The 27548-nt window shown below is 44.6% G+C and overlaps 1 protein-coding gene across 1 annotated transcript in view; it reads left to right on the top strand.

Annotated features, from left to right (window-relative positions):
• The window catches only part of dym (dymeclin), a 157312-nt gene that overhangs the window by 45386 nt on the left and 84378 nt on the right, over nucleotides 1-27548 (top strand). The window contains exons 8-11 of the mRNA XM_042336031.1: nucleotides 7415-7597; nucleotides 8413-8591; nucleotides 11453-11578; nucleotides 26061-26174. Coding sequence (XP_042191965.1) covers nucleotides 7415-7597; nucleotides 8413-8591; nucleotides 11453-11578; nucleotides 26061-26174 — 602 coding nt within the window. The remainder of the gene's footprint in view (nucleotides 1-7414; nucleotides 7598-8412; nucleotides 8592-11452; nucleotides 11579-26060; nucleotides 26175-27548) is intronic.

The following is a 27548-nucleotide window of genomic DNA, read 5'->3' on the forward strand; positions in this document are numbered from 1 at the left end:
TCTGTGTCTGTGGTTATTCTATCTTATTGTCTTCCTGAGACTGGGGTTGAGCTGATGTATTTGTGCTGGGTACAGTTCACCTGGTATCGACGCTTGTGCAAGTCTCCTTGTCCAAGTGCAGCAATAATACTTGGGCTATAACAGCAACAATTTGCACTTATATAGGGCAGGGTCTCAGATCACTTAACAGTGGCTGAACATGATACCGAGCCGGAGGGATTGGGGGAGTGTTCCAAAGCTTTGGGACATAGCAGCTAAAAGCAGGGCTGGGCGGGAGATCCAAGATTTGAACTGCCCAAACCTCCAACACCCATTTCCACCAGCCCTCCATCCCTCCCCTTCCATTTAATAATAATAATCCATAGGATTTAGTGCTTTATCACTTGAAGACGTCTCAAAGCGCTTCACAGAATATACAGCAAAGTCAATTCCCTGTACATTATGTGGGCGGAACTTGGCAGCCAATTGCGCTTAGCATTCCCACAAACAGTCTTGGATTGAGTGACCAGATTTTTATTGAAGGTATTATTACACCCGGAAAGCGATCCGCCAATCGACGACGGGGTTGCTACTGACTGCTAGGTAAACAGGCGTGTGGAGTAAGGAAACTTGCCTAAAGCTTCACACTGCCCAGGAATCAAACCACTTGCGAGGAGTCTGCTCTAACCACTACTCTGCAAGTGTCATTTCCCGTCCACCAGCACAAGGATTATTCAATGTTGATTACGAGTGAAGATCCAGACTCTTTCGCTCTTTATCCTACCTCCCCCGCCATTGGGGTCAATTTTACAGCCCCTAATGGTGCCCCTGGCTGACATCAGCCAACTCAGCACGGGCTCTGGGATTTGAACCTGTAACTTTCTGTCTGACTGAGCACAGACTGGGGGCCTGTAACCACCGGCCCTTGGGGAGGGCAAGCCTACAGCCTCGCCAGCCAACTCTAGCTCTGCAAGATATTGTATTGTCAATCTTCTGCATGTGACGTTTCCCCTTCTTCACTCCTTTAAAGTTCATTTTAAAGAGACAAGCCGGGCATCTAACAAGAGCCTAGTTACTAATTTTTTTTAATGTGCAGTGATAAAGTACAAAAGGGGGTTTTAATCAAAGAGTGTAGGTAGCAGGAGCGAATTGGAATATTCTTCCTTTGGGGAATTGACTGCATTTAATGTAGGTGAAACTCGGCAGCCAATTAAGTACAGCGGTGTCCCACAAACAGTCGTGCATTCAAGAGATTATATTTATATATGATATAGAAATATATTACCAAAATGAGGATGGTCACATATTAAATGAAGAATCTCTAGTCTCAGTAAGGGCTGTAAACCAATAAACCTGCAGATGGATAAACTGTGCTCCAGGGTAGTTAGACGAGTGAGGAGATTTGTGAATGCAGCGATCTGGAATTTATACAGGGCCTTTCTCTCTTGTAAAAGAAAAGTTTTGAACACACTTCACAATGAGAGTTTGCACCTGGATGGTGCAGTTCAAGATGGACAGTGATAGTGCAGAGGACAACCTGACCTCCTTCATTTTGAGCTCCAGCAGCCCTATCACACAGACATGAAACACAGGAACAGGAGAATGTCTATTGAATGTAGCTTGTCTAATCACAGGAATCCTGTAGCATATCGGTTAGAGCACTCGCCTCGCTCAGGAACTCACGTTGGCTCGATTCTGATATTCAGCGCCTTGGGACATCCTCCCAATGTGAAAGACGCTGTATTGTGTATTGTATTCTGTTGTCAAACATGTCACATCTCCCATTATGCCTTGGGTGTAGATGTCCCCTGATCATCAGAGAAGGTTGTGTTCTCCAGTTCTACATCAAGACTTGAACTCACAGTCGAGGCTGACATTACAGTACAGTATTGGGGATATGTTGCATTGTTGGAAGAGCCGTCCTTTGGATGGAATGTTAAACCCCTATTCCTGTTTTTCAGTTAGGGGTAAATATCTCTTGGAAAAGAGAAAAGGGAGTTTCTCCTTGTGTCAGGGCCAAAAATTCTACAGGTCAAATTTATGTCTATTTAATATGAGGCCTGGAACCCTTCTGGCCCAGAAGCTAGTAAATGAGCCAAACTGACATGGAAATGTTTGTCAAATGGTTAAAAGAGGATTTATAATTTTCTGAATTTAATTCCTCAATTTCAACAACTAGAAATGGGCTAAAATGTGGGAATGGGGAACTCCATTACCTCAGCAGTGAAGTTCTTCCTGGTTTGTGGCAGTCGTAACAGGATTACTAAGAAATGTGTGAATCAAGTCCTGAATTAAAGCCCCTTCGACCGTACCTACGGCCACCTCCCCCCGGTTCGGTGTCGTGCTCTGCCTGGAACACTACCCCGCGTATAAATGGGTGCTGTATAAATGCGAGTTGTCATTGCTCCCTGAAGAAGATCGATGCTACTTATACAATTTCCTGTCCTGTTTGTGTAGCAGCCTGGGAAGCAGCGTGATCACACATAACCAGCACAGAGATGCCTCCTGTTCCTTGAGCTTGAGCTTGAGTTTACTTGGAGCTAATGAGCAGCAGGGGCGACTAGGAGCCCAGGCTGGGTGAAGACACTTCTCTCAGTGTCTCGCCTCGGAAAATTGGCAAAGATAGTCTTCCCGTCAGGATACCAAACACCTCCTGGGGAGTTTCAAATAAAATACATAGAGATTTTTTTTAATTTAAGAAAAATTATATACAGAGCTGTTATTTTTTTTGCATGAATACTGAAGGATAAGACTACTGTGGGGCCTTATTCTGGAACATTTCTTACACATGCAAAACACTCAAACCTTATTTCAAGAGCGTGGGAATGTTAAAGAAGCATTCTGTTGATTTGAAACACTGAATGTCCAGCGCCTTGGGACGTCCTCCTGACGTGAAAGGCGCTGTATAATGTAATTTTGTTGCTGTTGTTGTTGGTATACTCTTGAAATGTACATTCACAGTTTAATGTCTTCTGATGCCGGATGACATTTCTAGTTAGATAGTGAATGACTCTTCCCTCTGGTAGCGGGATTCTAATCTCTGGAGCTCCAGCCACTGCCTTCAGGAATCGGGGAGGAATTTTCCAGTGACTTTTATCCCCTGGCAGTTAATCTGGTGACTTTTTTTAAGCACCATTTTCCCCTCTTTGCTTTCTGAGTGTCAGGGGTCAGTTGGTATCACTTTTGCCTGAGTCAGAAGGTTGTGGGTTCAAGCCCCATATTGGGATATTTAACTATGTCTAAGCTGGTAATCCAATGCAGTGCTGGGATATGCTTCGTTGTTAGAAGTGTCGTCCTTAAATTGAGCGGGGGTGGGTAGGAGGAAAGGTGACTGAAAGTATAGTCAAACATATAGGTGAGAGAAAACGTGCTGGATGACCCAACTCTTCAAGTTAATACAGTTTGGTTCAGTTAAACCTTGGTCCCGTCTGCAGGTGGACATTAATCACCGAACAAGAGACCAGGGTAGGAGGAAAGGTGACCAAAACCATAATAATAATAATCGTTGCATTTGATATAGTCCCTCCTTATCACGTTATTGAGACCTCTCAAAGCGTTTCACAGAATATACTGTAAAGTGTAGTGACTGTATTTTGTGGTCGTAGGTTTGAGAATGGGTAGAGAGGATCTATTGGTTGGATGTAAGCAGAAACAATTTTTTCAAGTTAATACAGTTTAGTTTGGTTGTTAGCACTGCCGCCTCTGAGTCAGACGATGGTGGGTTCTAGTCGGGGCTTGAGCTCCAAATCTAACTGTAGCTGCAGTAAAGCGGTGGGAAGGAATTGCATTGTTGGAGGTGCCTGTGGAGACACCTTTCAAAAGAGGTGAACACAACAGCTGAACTAACCACAATCAAAGACTTTCTCACCAGAACCAGACAGCAACTGAGTTTCTAATCTCGCCTCCATCACACCATGTGTCTTGGCTGCGTCCGTTCTCGTTCTTTTTGTGACAGACAGGAAATTGGGGTGAGGTTGTGGGGCGGGGGAACAGTATTTGTAGATGGGGGTGTGAGAAACTAAGTTGAAGTGGTTTTAGTTACAATTTTACTAGTGTTTACTAGATTTGTCACTCCAGCGCAGTCCAATGGACCGTGTGTGTGAGGTGGGGGGTTGTGTTTGACAGTGCCAATGTCCGGATGAGACATTAAACTGAGGTCATGTCTGCTTGTTCGGGTAGACATTAAAAATAATCCCATGACTCAGTTGGAAAAGAAAAGGGAGTTTTTCCCCCAGTGTCCTAGCCAACAATCCTCATCTTCGAGATTACTTGGACATACATAAGAATTTGTGAGACGAAAGAAGACCAAGTTCACCTTCCACCGTTCACCGTCCTGGCAATTGCATGCACGTCATGTCCCAAACTATATAATAATAACATTCACCTCTCGTTAGTTTGTGAGACTTTGCTGGTGAAAATAGCTATAATATTTGCCAACAAACAGTCACTACACTTGACTGCAATTGATTGTGAAGGTGCTTTGGGACATTTCAAATGAGGTGAATGGAAAATATTTTCACATTCTTTACAACGATTCAAAAGGAGATGGAAGTTTCTCTCTCAGCGTCTTGGCCAACATTCTNCCCCCCAATAAAATCGATCATTCATTTCATGGCTCTTTGTAGTTGTGATTTGTCTTGTGCAAATTAGCTGCCGTGTTCACCCACTGAACACACTTTTAGTCAACGTTACTGTATATGCTGTGAAGCGCTTTGGGACATCCTACTGATGTGAAAGTCACTATGCAAATGTCAGTATTATTAATAACAGATATTGGGATGTGGTTTAAAAGGTCTTACTAGCTTCTCACTAGCCCCTTCCATCTCAAGACCTTCCTCTGTCATCGCACCTTCGGTCATCTTCCCTTCCACACTCTTCCCCACTGCGTCCCTACTGCCACCCCCAGCTCGGGCACAAACCCTCAACTATCCAGCACTTTGGGACATTCCCCTGTGATGAAAGGCGCTATATAAATGCAATTTGTTGTTCTAGTAGTGTCCCCTTTTTCCCAAGCCATTGAGCTATAAATGATTATAGAATTAATCTGTCATTCAAACTCAGTTTTCTACCCTTCCTTGGTTTTTGATTAGAATATAAATTTACATTTATATAGTGTCTTTCCCATGGGGAGGAGGTCACAATTCCAGGTCACACACTTCCTCTGCCCTTCATGCACCATGCGACACATTCGAGAAAGTGTGTGACCTGGAAGTTCCTTTCACTTGTTTGGGAGGCAATGTGAATCACTAAGCAAGGTGGGAAAGCAGGGTAGGAGAAGAAGTGACTAAAATCATAGTTTAAGAGGTAGGTTTTGAGAACAGGTAGAGAGGATGTGATGTAACTAGATCCAATTCTTTGCAAGTCAATACAGTTTAATTCAGTTGGTGGCACTCTGGCTTCTGAGTGAGAAGATTATGGGTTTTAGTTCTGGGTCACACACTTTCTCTGTCCTTCGCACACATCCTCTTTCTGGGCTCAGTTTAACATCTCGTGCAAGGGACAGATTTTCTTATTCCTTTCATAGCTTATGACATCTTGGCTCCAAATTAACAGGGTTAGAACTACCAGTAATAATATTTACACAACACATTGTCTAGACATCCAGCACAGCAACAGGCAATCTTTAAAGCAGGCTATTGATTTCAGTCCCTTTCATTAAGCTTATCACAAGACACAAATGCATTTAGGGTATTAAATAGTCCATTATTTGTGAGCAGGAAGCAGATTGATTTTTTAAAAAAAAGTAGTTTGCGACATCCCACTTCTCCTGTACTCTATAAAATGTTTGTCTTAACGGCCTTTTAATACCTACAACATTCTCCCTCTATTAATTCAAGTTAATGATGGGATGTCTTGTTACATAAACAGGGGAGTAGAAGCTTGTCTAGTCTGGTCACATATTGTTCACTTGCTGTGTCACAGATACTGGAGTATTGGTTAGAGCAAACTTAATTTAATTGGGTCTTTGCTGGATACTCTTAAGCATGGTGATGGTTTCCATCACCATGCTTAAGAGACACCTGGCTGACCGAAAAAGATATTGCTGGGTGCAAATTGGCTCCTGTGTTTGTCTAGAAACTATACAGTCACTACACTTTACAATAATTCCTGTGAAGCGCTTTGAACCATTCTCCCAATGTGACAGGTGCTTTATCAAAGGCAAGGAATAATGTTATCGTAGAATCATAGATTTATACAGCACAGAAGGAGGCCATTCAGCCCGTCGTGTCTGTGCTGGCTCTTTGAAAAGAGCTTCCAAATCAATCCCACTCCCCCCGCGCTCTCCCCATAGCCCTGCAAACTTGTCCTCCCCAAATAATTATCTACTTCTCTCTTAAAAGTTGTTATCGAATCGGCTTCCACCAGCCTTTCAGGCAATGCTTTCCAGATCCCAACACTCGCAAAACGTTTCTCCTCACCTCCCTTCTGTTCCTTTTAACAACTATTTTAAATCGGTGTTCGTGGGTTAACGACCCATCTGCCAGTGGAAACAGGTTCTCCTTGTTCATCCTATCTAATTCCTTCATAATTTTTAAAACTTCTATTAAGTCTCCTCTTAACCTTCTCTGCTCCAAGAAGAATAATCCTAGTGTCTCCAGCCTCTCCTGATAACTGAAGTCCCTCATTCCTGGTAAATCTCCTTTGCATCCTCTCCAAAGACTTGACATCCTTCCTAAAGTGTTGTGCCCAGAACTGAACGCAGTCTCTAGCTGAGGCCTAACTAGTGATTTATAAAGGTTTATTATAACGTCCTGACTTTTGTATCCTACGCCCCTATTTATAAAGCCTAGTATCCCGTATGATTTTTTAATAGCTTTATCTGTCCTGCCATCTTCAAAGATTTACTTAGATGAATCCCCAGGTCTCTCCATTCCTTCACCTCGCTTTAAGATGTACCATCAGCTTATATGCCCTCTCCTCATTTTTCCTCCCGAAATGCATCACTTCACATTTACCTACATTAAACTTCATCTGCCACGTGTCTGCCTATTTTACCAGTCTGTCTATGTTCTCTTGCAGTCTGCTACTATCCTCCTCACTGTTTGCTGCTTTTCTTAGCTTAGTGTCATCTGTAAACCTGGAAATTGTCCTCCCTATATTGAAGTCCAGGATGCTTCTAGATCAATAACAGCAGTGGTCCCAATACCAACATCTGGGGGACACCACTACACACTCTGTAGTGCTTTCTGTCTCCCAGCCAGTTCTGTATCCATGCTGCCACTGCCCTTTTAATACCATGGGCTTCCATTTTGCTTACCTATCAACATAATGGCCTTCATTACCTGGGGCTCAGAGGAAAAGGGATATTGGATGAATGTTAATGGATTAATGAAACCCTGAATATAGTCTCATCTTGTTCTCTTACCCCTCGTTGCTTTTTGTGTTCGTTCTGCTCTCTCTAACCATTCCCTCCCATATGTTTTCTCTTGAACAGCTGGTCTGTGGACAGTGCTAACCTTAGGAGGCGTTGGGAGTAAGCCAGCCCAGCAGGAGGAACCCTCGTCACCACTGGCTAATCAGAGCCTTCTTCTGCTGCTTGTTCTAGTTAACCTGAGCGATGTACCAGACAGCCCCAATCCATACAGACAGTCGATAATGTCCTTCAAGAACACACAAGGTTTGTGTTAGGACCGCATGCTTCATAAACGATATCCGTTTTGTTAAATATTAACTTCCTCACCTCCGGTGGCACACATTGTATCTGTCAGCGGCTCAAGACACAGGAATTGTTTATTTTTAACCCTTCATAATGTTAGGAGAAACCTTCTCTGTCCTGCTTGTTCCTTCAGTTTACAAAAATAGTCTGGTCCTGTCCTGTCTATGAACGTTTCATAATATTGAATGTACAATATTAATTGGATTAAAAGTTTTAAATTCACAATAACTGCAGTAATTGTCTCCTATTCCCCCTCACATTACCTACTGCGTTATCACTCACTAAAAAAATCAATGAGATGGGCTTGAACTGACATCAAGACATTTATCAGATCTCTTAAAACACAGACCCAGAATGTGGGCAAGGGCATCACCTCAATCATCCATTTACAAAGGAGAGCTTTTTTTTGAAAAGCGCTGTATAAATTCTAATTCTAATTTCTTATGCTTTCCTTCGGATGAGACGTTAACCGAGATTCCGTCTGCCTGTTCAGGTGGATGTTAAAATATCCCATGGCGCTATTCGAAAAGAGGAAGGAGTTTCTATCGCCCTGTATCCTGGCCAACAACCCCCCCAAAATAAAATTGGCTGCGGCTTATAATAACTTTATGGCTGTGGAACATTGCTGTGCGTAACTGGCTGCCATGTTTCGCCCACAAAATACATTTTACAGTAATCCTGTGAAGCGCTTTGAGACTTCTCAACGACGTGATGTATCAAATGCAAGGATTATTATTATTATTGCTTGACTGGCTTATTACAATCCTCTGTTTCAGACAGCACGGCTCTGCAGTCGCCAAACCCGTTCACCTTCCAGATAAATTTCAACAGCTTGTACACAGCCCTGTACCAACAGCAGAACTCCGACCAGGCCACTCTCCTGCTGTACACCTTATTGCACCAGAACCCAAATGTCAGGACCTACATGCTGGCACGGACCGACGTGGAGAACCTGGTAAGCACCCTGGGATCTGTGTCGGCTCAGCTCATGGCAATCTCACTGGATCGGGATTGCAGTTCATCCCATCTGAGGAGTTTATAATAATAATAATCCTTGTATTTGATATAGAGCCTTACTGCGTCGTTGAAACGTCTCAAAGTGCTTCACAGAATGTACTGTAAGGTGAATTGACTGTATATTTTGTGGGCAAAACATGGCAGCCATTGCACACAGCAGCGTCCCACGAAGAGTCGGTGATTGAGTGACCAAATTATTATTTTTTAAAAAAAATTTGAAGGGATTATTACACTCAGAAAGCAATTCCGCCAATTGACTAACAACCGGTTCCTACTTGCTGCTAGATAAACGGAGGCATGTGGTCTAAGGAAACTTGCCTAAGGTTTTGCCTCGCCCAGGAATCGAACCTGGGTCCTAACATAGAATGTTAAGAGATGTGAGAAATAAACCACAGGTCTTGTCCGATGCTTTTCTGCACATTAACACCCCAGCCTAATCCCTCACTCCCCCTCGCCCCCACTTCTTCCCACACAGAAACTGGTCATTCATTTCATTGGCTGGTTGTGGGAAACGACGGTTTGAAAAGCGGCCTATGAGTACAGAATCACTCACGGTAAAGATCTTGTGAATCGCTTTGAAATGTCTTGTGGACCTGGTAGGGCATTATGTCAAATGCATGGACCAATTTTCTTTTTAAACAATTTATGGAACTATAGATGCATTTAAGATGAAACTATAGACACAAGGGAGAAGGGAATAGAAGAGTGTGGGAAAGAGTAAAGAGTGACTGAAGACTTAACATGGATGGAGTATATTGACTAATTGGGATGAATGGCCTGTTTCTGTGCTATACAATCTGTCAAAAAAAATTTGGTCACACAATCCATAACTGTTTGTGGGACACCGCTGTGTACATTATCTGTTTCGGACACAAGATACACAGTTAAGTCACTTTACACTTCATTGTAAATACTGTACTGTAAATTCACTTTACACTGTATTCTGTGAAGCGCTTTGAGATGTCTGAATGATGTGATATGCAAAAATCATTATTATTATTATATACAATCTGTATGTATAACAAGCTGTATTTATATAACGCCCTTCATGCCGGGTAATGTCTTAATAGCATTTAAGAATATGAATAAGTGAATAAGACTATGTAAGAACTCGCCCTCAACAACTTGTTTTTAGCAGAGATTTCCACATTGTGGCCCAGCTCCCCCCTCACCCAGTTATTTTGTTGATGATCTTAAATTGATGGCCTTGAGTTACTGGCTCACTGACAAGTGGAATTAGCTTCTCACTGTTCATCTTGTCAAAAACCCTTAGTTATTTTGAACACCTCTATCAGGTCTGCTCTCAAGCTTCTGTGTTGTAGATCCTGTGGAGGCATCTGACCTCCGTTTGACATTCCCTGTGGCTGTTTGCCTGTTTCACTAGCTCGCTGTGCAGGTAATTGCAGGGAAGAACCTGCCTCTGCTACTCAGTGTTGCAAGTCCAATTTGTGCCAGAATTCTGGCCCTTTGTCCCTGGTCTTTCCCTCCTCCTTCGTCCCCCAAACAAGTCCCAAGTTAGCCCTTCCCTCTACATCCCTGCCTGGAGGGCACTATGTACACATCTCAGCATGACGTAGCAGTAGAGCTCTCGCTTCTGAGACAGAAAGTTGTGGGTTCGAGCCCCTTGTCGGCCTTCGGATGAGACGTTGGACCGAGGTTCAAGTGACATTAAACATTTAGCGCTATTCGAAAAGAGAAGGGAATTTCTCTGATGTCCTGGCCGACCACCCAAATAAAATCGGTCAATCAACACATGGCTGGTTGTGGGACACTGCTGTGTGCAAATTGGCTGCCATCTTCGCCCACAAAATACAAGTCACTCTACCTCTATTTTACAGTATATCCTGTGTCGCGCTTTGAGATGTCCTCCCAACTTGAAAGGCAATATGTTAAATAGAAGGGTTATTATTATATAACGCACAGAATGTGAGGTGTTTGTAATCATAATAATAACAATAAGCCTTGCATTTGATATAGAGCATTATCACATTGTTGAGACATCTCAAAGCACTTACAGGATATACTATAAAGTGTAGTAACTATGCATTTTGTTGGAAAAAAGTGTCAGCCACAACTGTCACTCACAAACAATCGTGGATTTAGTGACCAAATCATAAAATTAAATTATTTACAGCACCTTATCACATCGGTGAGATGTCTCAAAGCGCTTCACGGGATGTACTGTAAAGTGGATTGACTGTGTATTTTGTTGTGACACACGGAAGCAAATTGCGCACAGCCAGACAAACAGACATGGTTTGAGTGATATATATATTATATATATACTCTAGCCCTCCCATTTCTTCGAAGGTGTATCCTGTGCCAAATGCAGGGTGTTGAATTGGGTTTCTCTCTTCCCCTCCCAACACACACACACACCCTGCTACCCATCGGAGGCCATTCATAATGTTGGGCTACTTTTGGTCTAGTATTTAGTTGACTTTGGATTACAAATATATCTTCATTTCTAAGAACCCTGTCTACAGATCAGATCTAGCTATGAGCAGGAGATTATCTTGCAGATTATCTTGTATCTTGGTTTCTGAGAACCGTGAATCTCAACAACAACAACCACAAATGATATTTACACATTGGGAGGACATTCAAAGTCAAGTACTTGGACATGAGCTAGGGTTTAAGATCAGGAGGCGTGGAGGTCAGGGAGGGTTGGGGTGGGAGGGTCCCCCCGAAAGCGCGGTCGAAGAGGGTCTTGAGTCGGACTTTGAAGAAAGTAAGGTAAAGGGACGAGGTGAAGGGACTTTGGGATGGAGTTTAGCATTTGCTTTGTTCTTTGCACAGGTTGTTCCAATCCTTGAGATCTTGTATCATGTCGAGGAGAGAAACTCACATCACGTTTACATGGCGCTCATCATTCTGCTGATCCTGACAGAGGACGACGCATTTAACCGCTCTGTCCACGAAGTGGTGAGTTACACCTGTGACTGTAAAGTAAGGATGGAGCTTGTATGTCAGAAAGCCTCAACAATACAATATACAGCCAATTCGCTTTACAGTATATTCTGTGAAGCGCTTTGAGACGTCTTGAAGACGTGATAAGGCGCTGTATCAAATGCATTGATTATCATTATTATTTAGCATCTAAAAGGTTATAGTTTGTCAGAAAGTGATTCACAGGTAATTGCTGTCCATCGTAGTAACTTTTTTTGTACGTAAGCCCCAAAGCTGGTATTTGTCCATTTGATGACTGAGTAAATAGCACAGGAAGTCTAAAGGTTCTGAAGACACTGTGGTGAATGTAACCAGTATAAGGCAGTGGATGTGGAAGTGTCTGTATTAGAAGGAAACTGTCTTCCACATGATCTAAAACAGTGACTTGGCAGTAGTCGTTGGAGAGTAAGTAGGTCACTAATCTGGATACTAGGTCCGATTGTAATCCTCTTGTTGCATTTGCTCCTTGATGACTACTGTATGCCCCCTTTCACGCTGGAGAATGTCTCAAGGTGCTTTCTCGCTTGCTTCGCGTCAAGCCCGAACACTTGGCACTATCCAAGTGCGAAAGATGCTATACTACTGTAAGTTGTTCTCCTGTTTCCCCATCAGGTGGTTGCCTGTTGTCTATCCCTCCTCTTAGAGACAGTGATTTAGAATCCCAGAACATTACAGCACAGAGCCAATTGCACACAGCAACAATAATAAACAATTTGCATTTATATAGAGTCCTGTTGGTCATTGGCCCATCAGTCTGATTAGACACCTAATCTAATTCTGCTCACCCACACTCTTTAATAGTTCTCCACCTTCCATCTTCACCTCTGAGCTCCTGTATCTTTACACCCCCACACTTCCCCCACCACCACACCATCCCTACCTTTCCAACGGCGCTTTCAGCCACTTTCGTCTCCCACGCACGCACTTAATCTCCAGCTCCCAGTCACTATTTAATGCAAGTGGTTGTTGTTGTTGAAGAGCAGGCAGTGGGATTGAATGGACAGCTTGCTCTGAGAGCCAGAGTGGACTCAATGGGCTGAATGGCCTCCTCCTGCACTGTCAATTTTTGAGATTCTACGATTCTATGCATCAGTCCAATTTCCCTTTAACAAAAACAGTTTGTGGTACTGATTTCCGCATTCCAGGCCACATATTTTCTAACCTCCCCTTCAGTTCCTTTTGCCCTTGTAACCTCTCGTAGCTGACTGGCCAACCAACAGAAATAATCTCTCACTATTTACCTTGTCTCTACCCTGCATAATCTCTCAGACTTCGAGATGGCTGAGATCTCTGGGACTCTTAAAACTGGTAAAACTCGTGTTTATCTTTACTTCCAGACCAGATTTGTTTAAAACCAGCAATATCCATCTCCTGCCACACAGGAGGGGAATGATTGCAAGCTGTCGTTATCTGCTATAGTGCATTGCAGTGGTCCAGCCTGATCTGAGCAATGCTGTTAATTATCTTGTCTCAAAGCGTCCTCTTATCTCTATGTTGAATGCCCTATTGCAGTTAGACAAAACACAGCGTGCATAATATTTTCGTCTGCGCAGCTCCCTGGTTGCGTAGCCAAAACATTTGTACCCGAGTATCTAATAAATAAGATACAAGTGAAAATGGATCTCTGCAGTAAACAGCAGCGTAAATCATTGAGAGTGTTTTTCCCCCATTGAAAGCCAAACTCCATACAAAAGCTGGCTGGCTGCTTGGGTCCAGATGTCCCGAGTACTCACCTCGCAAGCAAGAGGACCTGGGTTCGATTCCCGGGTGCGGCAAAACCTCAGGCAAATTTCCTTACGCCACACGCCTCTGTTTCTTAGAAGTAAGTAGCAACCCAGTTGTTAGTTGATTGGCAGGTGCTTTTCTGTAATAATCCCTTCAAAAAAAATAATTATAATTTGGTCACTCAATCCACGGTTTGTGGGATATTATTGTGTGCTCCAGGACATTACCCAGTGTGAAGGCCGCTATATAAATGCAAATTGTTGTTATATTGCTGTGGGTAATTGGCCGCCACGTTTCGCCCACAAAATATACAGTCACTACACTTTACAGTATATTCTGTGAATAGTATGAGATGTCGCGAAGACGTGATAAGGAGCTATATCAAATGCAAGGATTATTATTATTATAGAATCAGTGTTATGGAAACAGGAAAAGATCATCGTGTTGGGCCCCAAGTGACTGGTTCTAAAGTGCTAAAGCAACTTTATTTTAATATAAAAAGAGGAATAACCCTTCACCGTTTCGTCAGTCATACGTTTCTCAATTAGATTTTGAGATCCTTACCAATAAATCTCTTGATGCCCTAGCACCTCTCTGCCTCTCTGATCTCCTGCTCCTCTGTCCACCCCCTCCGCTCAGCTTTCCATGCGTCCCTTGCCTTCTCCAAACCACTAGCTGTGACTGATCCTTTGGTTTCTACATCCCTAACCTCCAGAACTCACTCCCTCTAGCCCTCAATCTCTCCCCTACTCCCAATCTATCATCATATCCTGCCTTAAAACCTATTTCATAAACCCCCTATGGTTCACTTCCCTCTCCCCTGCTCAGCATCTCCTTGTAAAGCACCCTGAGGATTATCCATAGTCTTGCTCTTCTCCAACCTCTGTGACCTATTAACACCAAACCAACATCCCTCCGCTCGGCAGTCACCAGCCTCCACTCAACGGGCACCATGTCCTCTCCCTGCCCGTTCCACCATTGCCGGTCAGGCTGTCAGTTTTTCTGCTTCCACCCTCTGGAATTCCATCTCAGAATCTCTCCCCCTCGCCCCTCCCTTGCGTCCTTCAAGGCGCGTTTGAATTACTTTCCTCCTTGATTATACTTTCAGCCCCTTTCCCCCCCTCTTGATTCCAGCCCCCAGCTCAGGTGCAAGCCCGTAACTTTCCAGCCAAAATTAAAGGCGCTATATAAATGTAAGTTGTATAAATGTATAAATGTAAGTTGTTGTTTTACCCCACAAGCAAGGTGCTATATAATTGGATGTTGTTACCATCTCCGTGTCTTTGTATTGAGGAATACACAGTAAAATGGTCCATCTGGCAAGTCCCAAGAAAAAATTTAAATTCTACACGATTCTCCCACACCCTCAATCAATATCTTTGCCAAATAGTTAACTCCCTCTCAGCATTGTTGGCACAGTCTGTATCCCTCACCTCCCAGGGTCATCTATTCCACAATCTCACTGCTTTCTGCGTAAACTTATTACATCAGAACTGTCTGTTCACCATCCCCTCTTATGACCTTTGAATCTGTGTCCCCTTAAGGACACAAAAGTAATAATAATTTGGTCACTCAATCCATAACATTTGTGAGACACTGCTGTGTGCAATTGGCTGCCGCGTTTCGCCCACAAAGTATACAGTCAATTCACTTTACGGTATATTCCGTGAAGCGCTTTGAGACATCTTGAAGACTTAGTGAGGCGCTATATCAAATGCAAGGATTATTATTATTACAAAATTGAGCCCATCGAGTTAGTTGCACCAGTTTGTTTGATCATGGAAGATTTTTAAAATTTATTTCGCCCTTCCACTTTATGTGTTTACTTCCCACATATCTTCCTGTTAAATATCCTAGTTGTAGATTTTTGTTCCCCATGTTAAACATGGGCTCAGTTTGTCTATGCCCTTTAGAATGATCAAGTGCTGGCTTATGAACAGCAGTCATTTCTGTTTTTCACTTGCTCTGAATTTGACGAGGGTTTCCTTTTCCCTGGTTTCTGGACTTCTTCCTAATAGTTTGCCTGTAAAACCTCTTGCTCCTCTCCCAAAGACATAGTCCTGATGACACGTGAACTACACATCTGTGAACTCTCTGTATAGTGTGTGGCTTCAGCAACATGAAAACTATTTGTGAGAGTGGACAGACTATCTGGCTGTCTCTCCAGGCTGTTTTTATTTAGCTTATTGGAGCTTTGAGCTCAGTGTCCTGGTGTCCTAGCTGACAATCCCCCACATAAAATTGACGGTTTGTGGGACATTGTTTTGTGCCAATTGCTATATTTCTATTCACCTATAAATGCACAGTCTCTTCAGTTTACAGCAGTGTGGAGATTTTTGTGATGGTTTGATGAAATAGGTACTGTATCAAATATGATTATTATTATTAAAGTGGACAAAATGCTAAATGGGATTGCGAAAGTTAATTCCAGAACAAAGCTTTCAGATTACACTAAGACACAGCAGTACAAGAGTCTACACTTTTAGCAACGTGAAAGGCAGATATCCAGGGAGTGTTTCTTTACACAGAGTCTAATCACTGACTGGGTTACCTGCGAGAGGGGTAGGGATTAGGATGTTGGGAGTTATTTAAGAAGTCTCTCAATGTAATAAAATAAATAATAATAATTGTTGCATTTGATACAGTGCCTTACCATGTCTTCAAGACGTCTCAAAGCACTTCACAGAATATACTGGAAAGTGAATTGACTGTATATTTTGTGGGCAAAACACGGCAGCCAATTGCGTACAGCTCCTGTTGCAATGTAATGTGGGACCAAACAAAACAATGGAAGAATGGAGGAAGGAGAATATTTATTTTTACCCAGACGTTTATTTGCCCAGGGCACGGTCAAAAACAGTGGTTGAAACAGAATCCATTTGGTTTTTGAAAGGGATTGAAATATGTGAAAAGGCAAAAATATGCAAGATTTTTACATTTATTTAACAAGTGCCTGGCCTGTTACCTGAGCTGAGGGTGGGAGCGAGGTGGTGGGGAGGGGAAATATGACCGAACATGTGGTGAAAGAGATGGACCTTGAAAGATGAGGGAGGGATCCTGTTGGACGGACTATCTAAAAAGGAAAGGGAAGAGGCATTGGATTGTGGCTAAATGGAGAGAGTGCTATCAGAGAGCTATCACAGACACAATAGCTGAATCTATGGGAACACATTGATGATAGTAATAATCATAATCCTTGCATTTGCTGTAGAGCCTTTCATGTTTTGGGAGGTAGTCTCAAGGAACTCCACAGGATTTCCTGTAGAGCGTCTTGTCTATTTTGTAGGCAAACACAGCAGCCAATTTGCACTCAGTAATTTCCACAAACAGCCATAAAGTGAGTGACCAATTTTTTCTAGGGGATTGTTGGCCAGCCACCGGGAGAAACTCCCTTTTCTTTGTGTAGTGCAATTGGATCTTTAACATCCACCTGAACAGGATGGGATCTCGATTTAATGTCTCATCCGAACCTCCAACAAGGCAACACCCCCCACCCCCCCAGTTCTGCATTGGAGTGTGAATACACCAATACCTATTCAATACGAAGGCTGTGAACTCAGTCTTGATGTGGGGCTTAAGCCAGGTAACAAAATAAATAATAATAAAATAATTATAATTTGTTCACTCAATCCACGACTGCTTCTTGGGCACTGCTGTGTGCAATTGGATGCTGCATTTTGCCCACAAAATGTATAGTCAATTCACTTTACAGTATATTCTGTGAAGGACTTTGAGACGTCTAGAAGACTTGATAAAGCGATTTATCAAATGCGAGGATTATTGTTATTATTACAAAATTGAGCCCATTGAGTCGGTTCCACCAGTTTGTTTGATCATGGCAGATCTTTTAACCCCATTTCCCCCTTCTACTTTATAAGTTTACTTGCCACATATCTTCTTGTTAAATATTCTAGTTGTAGATTTTTGTTCTACAAGGATTATTATTGTGGAAGAGAGAAGTCAGATCGGCTGAAACACCTTCTGGATCTGATTCTCCTTTGCGATATTGCGAAGACTCCGACATCTTTCACTCTGAATTCAGTGATAACTGAGCAATATTTATCTTGCGTCTCACCAAATATCGATGAGGGATTTCCTCTCAAGGCTCTTGATTCCTTTTATGTTTAAATAATGGAAGGAGATCGATGTATGAGAAGTGAAACATTGAGCACTGCACTCAGCTCAAGAGATGCGGTTAGAGTCTCCTGGCTACTTTCCAATAGACATGGGCTCCACTGCCAGACTGATGTGTGCGCAAATCATGACCCATCTTCTAGTGACTATTTCTTAAACTTGCTATTTGTAGATTTTTATTGGGGCCAATGTAGACACAATATAATAACTCTCCTATGGATGATGATGATGACGATAATAAATATCCTTGCATTTGATATAACGTCTTATTTCATCAAAACATTTCAAGCTCTGCACATTAATTATACTCTTAAATGTAGTCCCTGCTTTTCGGCCTCCCCAATTCCTCCCTCATCCACAACTCTGCAGCCCTTATCCTCTCCCACACCAGGCTCTGCGACCCTATGACTCCTATTCTCACCTGACCCCACTGGCTTCCCATTACACAGAGGATACAGTTCAAGATCCTGGTCCTCACTTGCAAAACCCTCCATGACCTTGCTCCCCCTCTGTGACCTCCTAACCCCCTACCAACCTGCCCACTCCCTCTGCTCAGCGGGCTACGGCCTGCTTCACGTCCCCGCCTGACCCACCATTGGAGGCAGGCCTACAGCCACTCCAATCCAACTCCATCCACAGTCCTTCCAACTTGCCCCTCCCTTTCCTCCTTCAGGTCACGTTTCAAGACCCTCCTCTTTGATCTCCCTCCTTCCCCCCGCTGCCCTCCTCCTCAATCCTGACCCCCAGCTCCAGTGCCTTGGGTCTTCCTCCCGACGTGAAAGGTGCTATACAAATATAATTTTGTTTGTTTGTTGTTTGCTTTTGTAGGCAAACACAGCAGGCAATTTGTTCAATGTCAAACAGCCAGGAGATAAACGAGTAATTTAATTGGGGAGAAACTCTCCTCATTTCAAATAGTGTTGCAGACTCTTTAACATCCACCTGAACAGGCAGATAGGACCTGGGTTTTATCTGTAGGATGGATCCAGAGAAACCCCTCCAACGGACATGTTATGTGGTGGCGGAATACTCACTGATGAGTTTGGAATAGTTAAATATTGCTGTCAAGAGGGAAGTCTGTGAAGAGGGATCCATGTATTAAGACAGTGTCCTATGGTTTTAGTTTCCTCTGTGGATGTGGATAACACTTCCCCAGAAGACCTTAGGGGCAGAAAACAACAACAATTTGCATTAATGTAGCTCACTGCACATGAGGAGAGTCTCGGAATGCTTAACTGTGACCCTGAGCGGGGGGGGTGACTGTAGGCACGGTCATAGGGGAAGGTCTTTAATTGTTTGGGATGTTAAGGTCGATAGATGCATATTTAATATTAAGCTTACGGAGAAAAGGAGGTGAAATGGATAAAAAGATTTGGCATGATCTGACATAAGATCAATAATAATGATCCTTGCATTTGATTATAGCGCCTTATCACGTCATTCAGGCATCTCAAAGTGCTTCACAGAATATATTGTAAACTGAATTGACTGCACAGCAGTGTCCCACAAACAGTCGTGATTGAGTGACCAAAATATATATTTTTTTAAAGAAATTATTAACCCCGGAAAGTGATCCGCCAATCTACTAACAATTGGGTTCCTACTTACTGACAGGTAACCAGAGGCGTGTGGAGTAAGGAAACTTGCCTAAGGTTTCTCCCTGCCTGGGAATCAAATCTGGGTTCTCTTGCATGCGAGGCGAGTGCTCTCATCACTATTCTACGGAAGTAAAATGGACTGAATGGTCTCTGGTTCTGTTTAGTGTAATGCAGAGAGGTGGGGGAGACAGAGGGAATTACATTACTCATTTACATTCATGCAATACATTTCACATCTGGAGGATATCCCAAGGCCTGGAGAGTCCGGGGTTTGCACCCTGCATTAGATAGGTATTTGGTGAAGAATTTGATTGAGTGAGATTCACTTTGGAACCAGACAGATTGACAGAGATGGTGTTTTACATTCCTGTACATTCCTATGTACATAATGCTGTAATTTGGTGACCGATGCAGGGAGCTGGGGTGGTAATTAGTGGGCCAACTGTTGGCATTGGTACCCGTGGGAAAAGAGAGACTCAATGGGGAATCGCGTGGGTGGGAAAGCGAGAGAGTAATGATAACCGAAAGCAGCCAATTTGTGCACAACAATGTCCAAGAAATCGCCATGAAGTGAATGACCAGTTTTATATGGGGGATTGTTGACCAGGAAACCAGGAGAGAGAAACTCCCTTCTCTTTTTGAGATCTTTAACCTGAACAGGCAGACGGGACCTCGACTTAACATCTCTTCCGACAGATGTCACCTCCAACAACCCAACAATGCACTGTACACTGTGAGTTCAAAGTTCTGTTGTGGGACTTGACACCACAACCGTCTCGAAAGCGAGAGTGCTGCCAACTGAGCCAAGCTGACACTTGGTAAATGTGACAGACTAGAATGGGTTAGCAGTGCTGTGGAAAATATACTAGTCAGGCAGGGCTATATGACGTCAGATCCCTCAGTGACCTCTTTGTGATAGACTTTGTGTTCAGTTTATTCAAAGTCTGAGATGTCATTATGTATCGCACGTAATTCTTGTCAAGTGTAGTGACTGCTTTGTGGGCAAACATCGCAGCCAATTTGTGCACCTCAAAGGCTCCACAAACAGCTGTGACGTGAATGTAATTTATCCAGAGGATCGCTGGCCAGGATAAGCACCAACACACAAACGCTGGCAATGAGCTCGTTGAAAGTTGAGATGAAAAGTAAATGAAATGCTGAATTTCCTTGCCGTGTAGTTTGCCCGCAGTTCTCAAGCTGAGGGCGCAGATTTGCTGCCTGGCTGCCCCCAAATCCACTCCTGCCGTGCAGGCAATGCCAGCCAGCGAGTCCTTGGCCACAGTCACTTCCCTTCTTGCCTGTGGGGGCAGTGCCAAGCCTCCTGGCCCCTTGATGACCTGCCAATATCAGGGGCACAGCACGTTGGCACAATGTGGCACAGCTGCCCTCCTGATCATGTTGCACCACACATTGCTGACAGCTGGCTCACACCACACACAGCCCCCACACACACAGACCCCCCCACACACAGACCCCCCCACACACAGACCCACCCACACACAGGCCCCACACACACAGACCCCCTCCACACACAGACCCACCCACACATACAGACCACCACCACACACATACAGACCCCTCCCACACACGCATAGACCTTACCCCATACACGCACAGACCCCCCCCCCCCACGCGCACAGACCCTCCCCACACACGCACAGACCCCTCCCCACACGCGCATAGACCCCACACACACACACACAGACAACCCCCCCCATACGCACACACCCACCCCACAGACCCCTACCCTCACACCATCTCCACTTCCAACTCCGCCCCACACCTCACCACCCCAACCCCACCTCCACACCCCCGCATGCCCCCCACAGACCCCCACACCCACACCCGCTCCACACACACACCCCTGCACACATTTCCACACACTCCCCCCCGCACACACCCACACACACCCCACCCCCACATGCACACCCCTCCCACACACACACAGCCCTCCCACACACACTCCCCACACACACTCTCCCCCACACACACACAACCCCCCCACACACACATACCCCTCTCTACCACCACACAAAGGACCCCCCCCCACACACACACAAGCCCCCCACACACACAACCCACCCCCCCCCCACACACACAGACACACGGTGTCAACAACAACAACAACAACATGATTCCATTTATAGAGCGCCTTTCACGTCAGGAGGACGTCCCAAAGTACTGGACAGTTGGTTCAGGACCGAGCAGGGGGGAAATGGTCAGGGTGAGGGGAGGGAAGGGAGAGAGCAAGGAAGGGGGAAATGGTCAGGGTGAGGGGAAGGAAGGGAGGGAGCGAGGAGGGGGTAGAGAGTCGAGAGGGGAGCTGAAGGCACGGTCAAAGTGAAAGGTCTTGAGACCGGCCTTGAAGGAGGAAAGGGAGGAGACGGCGAAGGCACTGGGGGATGGAGTTCCAGAGTATAGGGGCTGAGAGGCTGAAGGCCGGCCACCGATGGTAGGGCGGTTGGAGCTGGGGATGTGGGGCAGACCGGAGCCAGAGGAACGGAGGGTACGGGCAGGTAGATAGGGGGATATTAGGTCGGAGAGGTAGGAGGGAGCGAGGCCGTGAATGGCCTTGTAGGTGAGGATGAGGATCTTGAATTCGATCCTCTGGGGGATGGGGAGCCAGTGGAGGCGAGCGAGGGTGGGAGTGATGTGGTCACGAAGCCTGGTGCGGGACAGTACACGAGCTGCAGAGTTCTGAGTGTGATACGCATTTAGTTCCAAACCATGACACGACACTCATTGAAAGCAACCTCCTGAATCCCTCCTTCCCACACCTAATGAGTAAGATCATAAAATAAATTGAGGGCAAGTTCAGAAGGATTTTTTTTTGAACGAGTGATGTGTAAATTATCTGTCACAATCCATTGTTGAAGCAGAAACGTCTTTTAAAAGGGAATAGGCGATTTGAAGAGGATGACTGTCAAGGGCATGGGGGAGAGAGCAAGAGAGTGGGAGTACATCAGATTAACTCACATAGAGAAAAACATCAGGACTGATGTGAATGGCCATTTTTTTGTGCTGAAATATTCTGTTATTCGATTGTCAATGCTTTTCACATCGGGATGATGTCCCTAGGCCCTGGGCAGTCGAGGGATTGTACACAAACTGAGAGTTAGATTCAGGAGGCTGGAGGCAAAGGGAGGATAGGGGTGGCAAGGTGACTGAAGGAACAGCCAAAGACTCTTCAAGGGGATGTTGAACGAGGCAAAGGGACAGGTCCAGAGAGTAGAGGCTGAAGGCCCGACCACTGCTGGTGGGGTGGGCAGGGTGGGGGAAGTGAAGCCGGCCAGTTCCTGCCAAGCGGAGGGAGAGGGCAGGTTGGTGAGGTTTTAGAAGGGTGGGGTATGACTGTAGAGGGATTTAAAAATGAGGATAAGGATCTTAAACTCGATCCTCTGGGAGGATGGAGAGCTGGGTCGTGGGGGTCAGGATATGTCTGTGAGGCGTGATATGGGAGAGGACGCGAGCTTCAGACTTCTGATTAGTCTGCAGCTTGGAGAGGGAAGAGTTGGGAAGTCTGTTGAGCAGAGTTGGCATAGGCAACAAGTTGGATAAAATTGATAAGGATCTCAGAAGCCCGAAGGGAGAGGTAGTGGTGGGGGAGGGCAATATTGTGGAGGTGAGAGGAAGCTGAGTCAGTTAAGGCACGGATGTGGGGTTTAAAGGACAGTTGAAGATCGATCAGGACACCAAATTTCTGCGCTGGCTCTGTGAGCTGGTGAGTGCGTTGGCGAATAGTGATGCTGTCAGCACCAAGCAGGAGAGCCTCTGTCCTGTTGATATTTTTTCAACTGAATTCTCATCCAGGACTTGCAGCGAGGCGGCCAGACCGGGAGCAGAGAGTCAAATATCAATGGGGAGAAATATAGAATGTTTTTAGCACACTAATTTTTTTACTGCAAAAGCCATGTGTTAGCATGTCATTGGTATTAATTGCATAATAAAGGGCATCTGTTATTCTCCCAGTACATTAGGCCCCCGATTCCTACCCCCAGCTTAGGTCCAAATTCCTGACTGTCCAGCTCCTTAGGACGTCCTCCCAGCGTGAATAGCGCGACAGTAAATCAATCTCACACAAGTTGTATCCTACACTTAATAGGTTTCATGCAAAGTACAGATTATGTGAAACTTGCATAAGTTATGGGAAATTCAACAGGACTTGGGCAGATGTATGACTCAGGTGTACATCCGCCCAAGATTATTTGTATACTGTCAAAGTCTGATCTGTATATGATTTATACAGATCAGACTTTGACTACATGCAAAAAAATGTTGTTGTCCTTTACATAACTCGTATAATGGCTCCACAAACAGTTTCTGCTCCAGCCACCGCATGGCCTTGCGCCACGTTCCTTGGGCCCCTCTTCAATATCTATATGCTCCCTCTTGGTGACATCATCCACAGAGATGGGGCAATTTCCACATGTATGCGAATGACACCCAACTCTACCTCTCTGCCTCTATCCTTGACTCCAGGACCACTCCAGACACAGAATGACTGTCAGACATCAAGTCCTGGATGAGAGCTAACTTTCTACAGCTGAAAATCAACAAGACCGAGGCTCTCCTGATTGGCTCCCGTCAGCACCTCCTCACCTCAGGCGCTGACAGCATCACCATCCATGGTTGCACACTCCATCTTGCTAAGCCAGTCCGGAACCTTGGGGTCTTGTTTGACCCTCAGTTATTCTTCTACCCCATGATCCACTCTGCCTTCCCCAACTCCACAACATTGCCCGGCTCCGCCACTGTCCCACACCGCAGGCCGCCAAAACCCTCATATCTATGCTCAACTACGCCAACTCCCTGCTTGTCGGCCTCCCCAACTTTTCCCTCCACAAGCTGCAGATTATCCAGAACTCTGCAGTCCGTGTCCTCTCCTGCACCAAGGCTCCATGACCCCATCACCCCCACCCTTGCTCGGCTCCACTGACACCCCATCCTCCAGAGGATAGAGTTCAAAATTCTCATCCTCATCTTCAACGCCCTCCACGGCCTTGTCCCTCTGTATCTCTGCGACCTGCTGACCCCATATCAGTCTGTCCGCTGCCTCCGCTCTGCAGGCTCTGGCCACTCCGCCGTTGACCGCTAGGCCTTTAGCCTCTCTGCCCCCACCCTATGGAACTCTATCTCACATGTCCCTTCGCCTCACTCCCTCCCTTGCCTTCTTCAAGGCGCATCTCAAAGCTCTCCTCTTTGACCGAGCATTCGGCCACCCTCCCTGCCCTATACACTCTCACCGATTCTGACCCCCAGCTCGGGTCCAAATCCCTGGCTGTCCAGCGCCTTGGGACGTCTGCCCGACATGAAAGGCGCTGTACAAATGTAATTTATATTATAGACTACGGTCTTTACACGTGATTTACACAATTCGCATGCTGCAGTTCTATGAAATGTCTGTTAGAAAACCAAACAGAAGAGGCAGAAAGAGGAAAAAATCCTTTGAACTGATGTAATCTGGGTCTAGATTCTGACGCTTCGGTTATTTCAGCCAATGTAAGTGATCCCCCTGTGTCGTCTGGAGCACAGTGACCCAGTGGTAGAGCAGACAAACTGAAGGTATCTTGTACATCAGAACGCAATACATTGGCCTGGCACATATCTTCCATCAAGAAATGATCATTTTAAATGGGTACGTCTCAGACAAACAATGAAAGTAAGAATGAAAGTACTGTACAGTACTTTAACAGAGATTAGCACATAGTCATTTGGCAGAGAGCTGAAGTCACAATTTGACATTCTGTCTGGAACTACTAATAATAGCCCTTGCAGTTGATATAGCACCTTATCTCGCAATGAATACGCCTCGAAGCGCTTTACAGAATATATTGTAAAGTGGATTGGCTGTATATTTTGTGGGCGAAATGCAGCAGTGTCCCACAAATAGTTGTTTAGATAAGAATTCAAGTGATCTTAATATGTATCAGGTTTACGGTTAGTGATTTTGAAGCTGTGTGGCAAAAGATTAAATTTGTCTGTGGGTTCATTACTCCTCTTTCTCTTCGTGTTTAGCCCCACTGCCCCTCCTTGCTACTCACTGGTACCCACTTCACCATCCTCTAGTCTAGTAGAAATATACAGTCAATTCACTTTACACTATATTCTGTGAAGCTATATCAAATGCAAGGATTATTGTTTGCAGAGCGGAGGCAGCGTGGAGTCCTGTAGCTCAGCGGTTAGAGCACTCGCTTTGCAAGCGAGAGACCTGAGTTCAATTCCAGGCAGAGGGCGAAACCTTGGGCAAGTTTCCTTACTCCACACAGAGCCTAATAATAATCCCTCCAAAAACCAAAAACAATAATAAATTGGTCATTTTCAATCTACGACTGTTTGTGGGACATTGCTGTGCGCAATTGGCTGCCGCGTTCGCCCACAAATATACAGTCAATTCACTTTGCAGTATGTTCTGCGGAGCGCTTTGGGACGTCCTCCCGACGTGAAAAGCGCTATATCAAATGCAAGGATTATTATTATTATTATTATTAAGGATTATTGTTATTTGCTTACAAAATACACAGTCACTCCACTTGGTTTGACGGCAGTTGCCAGTGAAGCTCTTCGAGACATTTGGACATGATCAATCTTAGAATTAAAGTACCATACAGTACTTTCATTCTTCCTTTCATTGTTTCTCTGTGAGAAGTACCCATTTGAAATGATAATTTCTTGATGGATGATATGTGCCAGGCCAATGTATTGCATTCTCAAACCTTGGTCTTTCCTTGTCTGTATTGGTGCGCCCTGGGGGTAGGAAGGGCTCGAGAGAGAGAGACAAGGCGAGGGAATGGGGTTTGATTACACACTGGTAATTTGAAAAAAATTCCAGTTTAGTGAAGAAAGCTGTATTATGCATCGTTGAAAGATGGCAAGCTGTGATTAAAAGACCAGGCTTTTTGTTGTTATACAAGGGTGGTTGTTTAGGCTGCTTTTGACTAGCTTTGTCTTTGATGTATAGGGCTTTTTTCTAAAAAAAATGCAATTTTATTCCTCTTTTACAGACGCTAAAAAACATCACCTGGTACACTGAGCGGGTTCTGACAGAAATCTCCCTGGGAAGCCTCCTTGTTCTTGTGGTGATAAGGACTGTACAGTACAACATGACGAGAACTAGGGTAAGCTCCTTCATCACTATCTTGTTTTTCATCAGAACGTAGTAATAATAATAATAATCCTTGCATTTGATATCGTGCTTTATCACGTCTTTGAGACATCTCAAAGTGCTTCACAGAATATACTGTAAAGTGAATTGACTGTATATTTTAAGGGCAAAACGCGGCAGCCAATTGTGCACAGCAGCGTCCCACAAACAGTCGTGGATTGAAGTGACCAATTAATTTATTTATTTTTGAAGGAATTATTTCCCCCAGAAAAGCAATCCGCTAATTGACTAACAACTGGGTTCCTACTTACTTGCCCAGTGTTTCACCCTGCCAGGAATCGAACCCAGGTCTCTTGCTTGTGAGGCAAGTGCTCTAACCACTGAGCTACAGGACTCCACTAATAATAATAATAATCCTTGCATTTGATAGAGCGACTTATCAGACATCTCAAAGCGCTTCACTGTAAAGTGAATTCACTGAATATTTTGTGGGTAAATAAAAATTTGCTGGCAAAAGAAGACCAAGGTCCATCCAGTTTGCGTTCTGCCATCCTGGATCCGCACGCACGCACACATCATGTCCTAAACTGTATAATAAGAAGGGAAAGAATTTGCTTTCTCTTCAGATCTTGGATGTTTGCTCTCCTGGTCTGCGTTTTGGTCCAAGCAATACCATTGGAAGACTCTGTTCTATTTTGAAGGCATTCTTAATTCTTAGTGGCCTTCAGCCTTTCTGCCCCCACCCTTTCTATCTCCATCCCACAATTCCTACGCCTTGCTTCCTCCCTTTGCTCCTTGAAAGCATAACTCAAGAGGGGGGAGGGGGCGTGGACCACAGGCAGAAAACAAAACTTGTACAACTTGGTTTAACCATAAAAAGAAAGGTTTATTTTGTAAAAGAAAACTTTATCTTTACATCCGGCTGTTCCAATCTTCCCTCACATCTCCCAAGCTCCAGTTTTATACTGGTGCTCAATTATCACTTAGGGCTGGGCTCAATTTATCAGTCTGATTGGACCTTGTGTTAGCTCCCTTTCCATATAGACTGAGCTTCAATCATAAAAGGTATTTCTCCCCCTCTCCCATCTTTTTGGTCTGACACGTGCGGAAATCCATCACTATCCTTAAGAGTGTCAAACCAGACTGAGAATTCCATGTATGTCACCTACACATGGAAATGATCCCATGTCTGGAATAGAATGGCCGATCTCTCCCCAGAGCAACACACCCTGCAGTTGTCAATCTTGAGAGTTTTAGACACAACGTGGCAAGAGCCAAGCCTCGGGAACCCAGGGTTTGTGTTGAGGTAACTGCTGGAGTCTAACCAGCTAAAACCATACAGCTTGTTTCCTCCCCCTCCCTACGCAATAACTGATACACAACGACT

This window comes from Callorhinchus milii, unplaced genomic scaffold (genome assembly GCF_018977255.1).
Source record: "Callorhinchus milii isolate IMCB2004 unplaced genomic scaffold, IMCB_Cmil_1.0 Scaffold1, whole genome shotgun sequence".
NCBI classification, from domain to species: Eukaryota; Metazoa; Chordata; class Chondrichthyes; order Chimaeriformes; family Callorhinchidae; genus Callorhinchus; species Callorhinchus milii.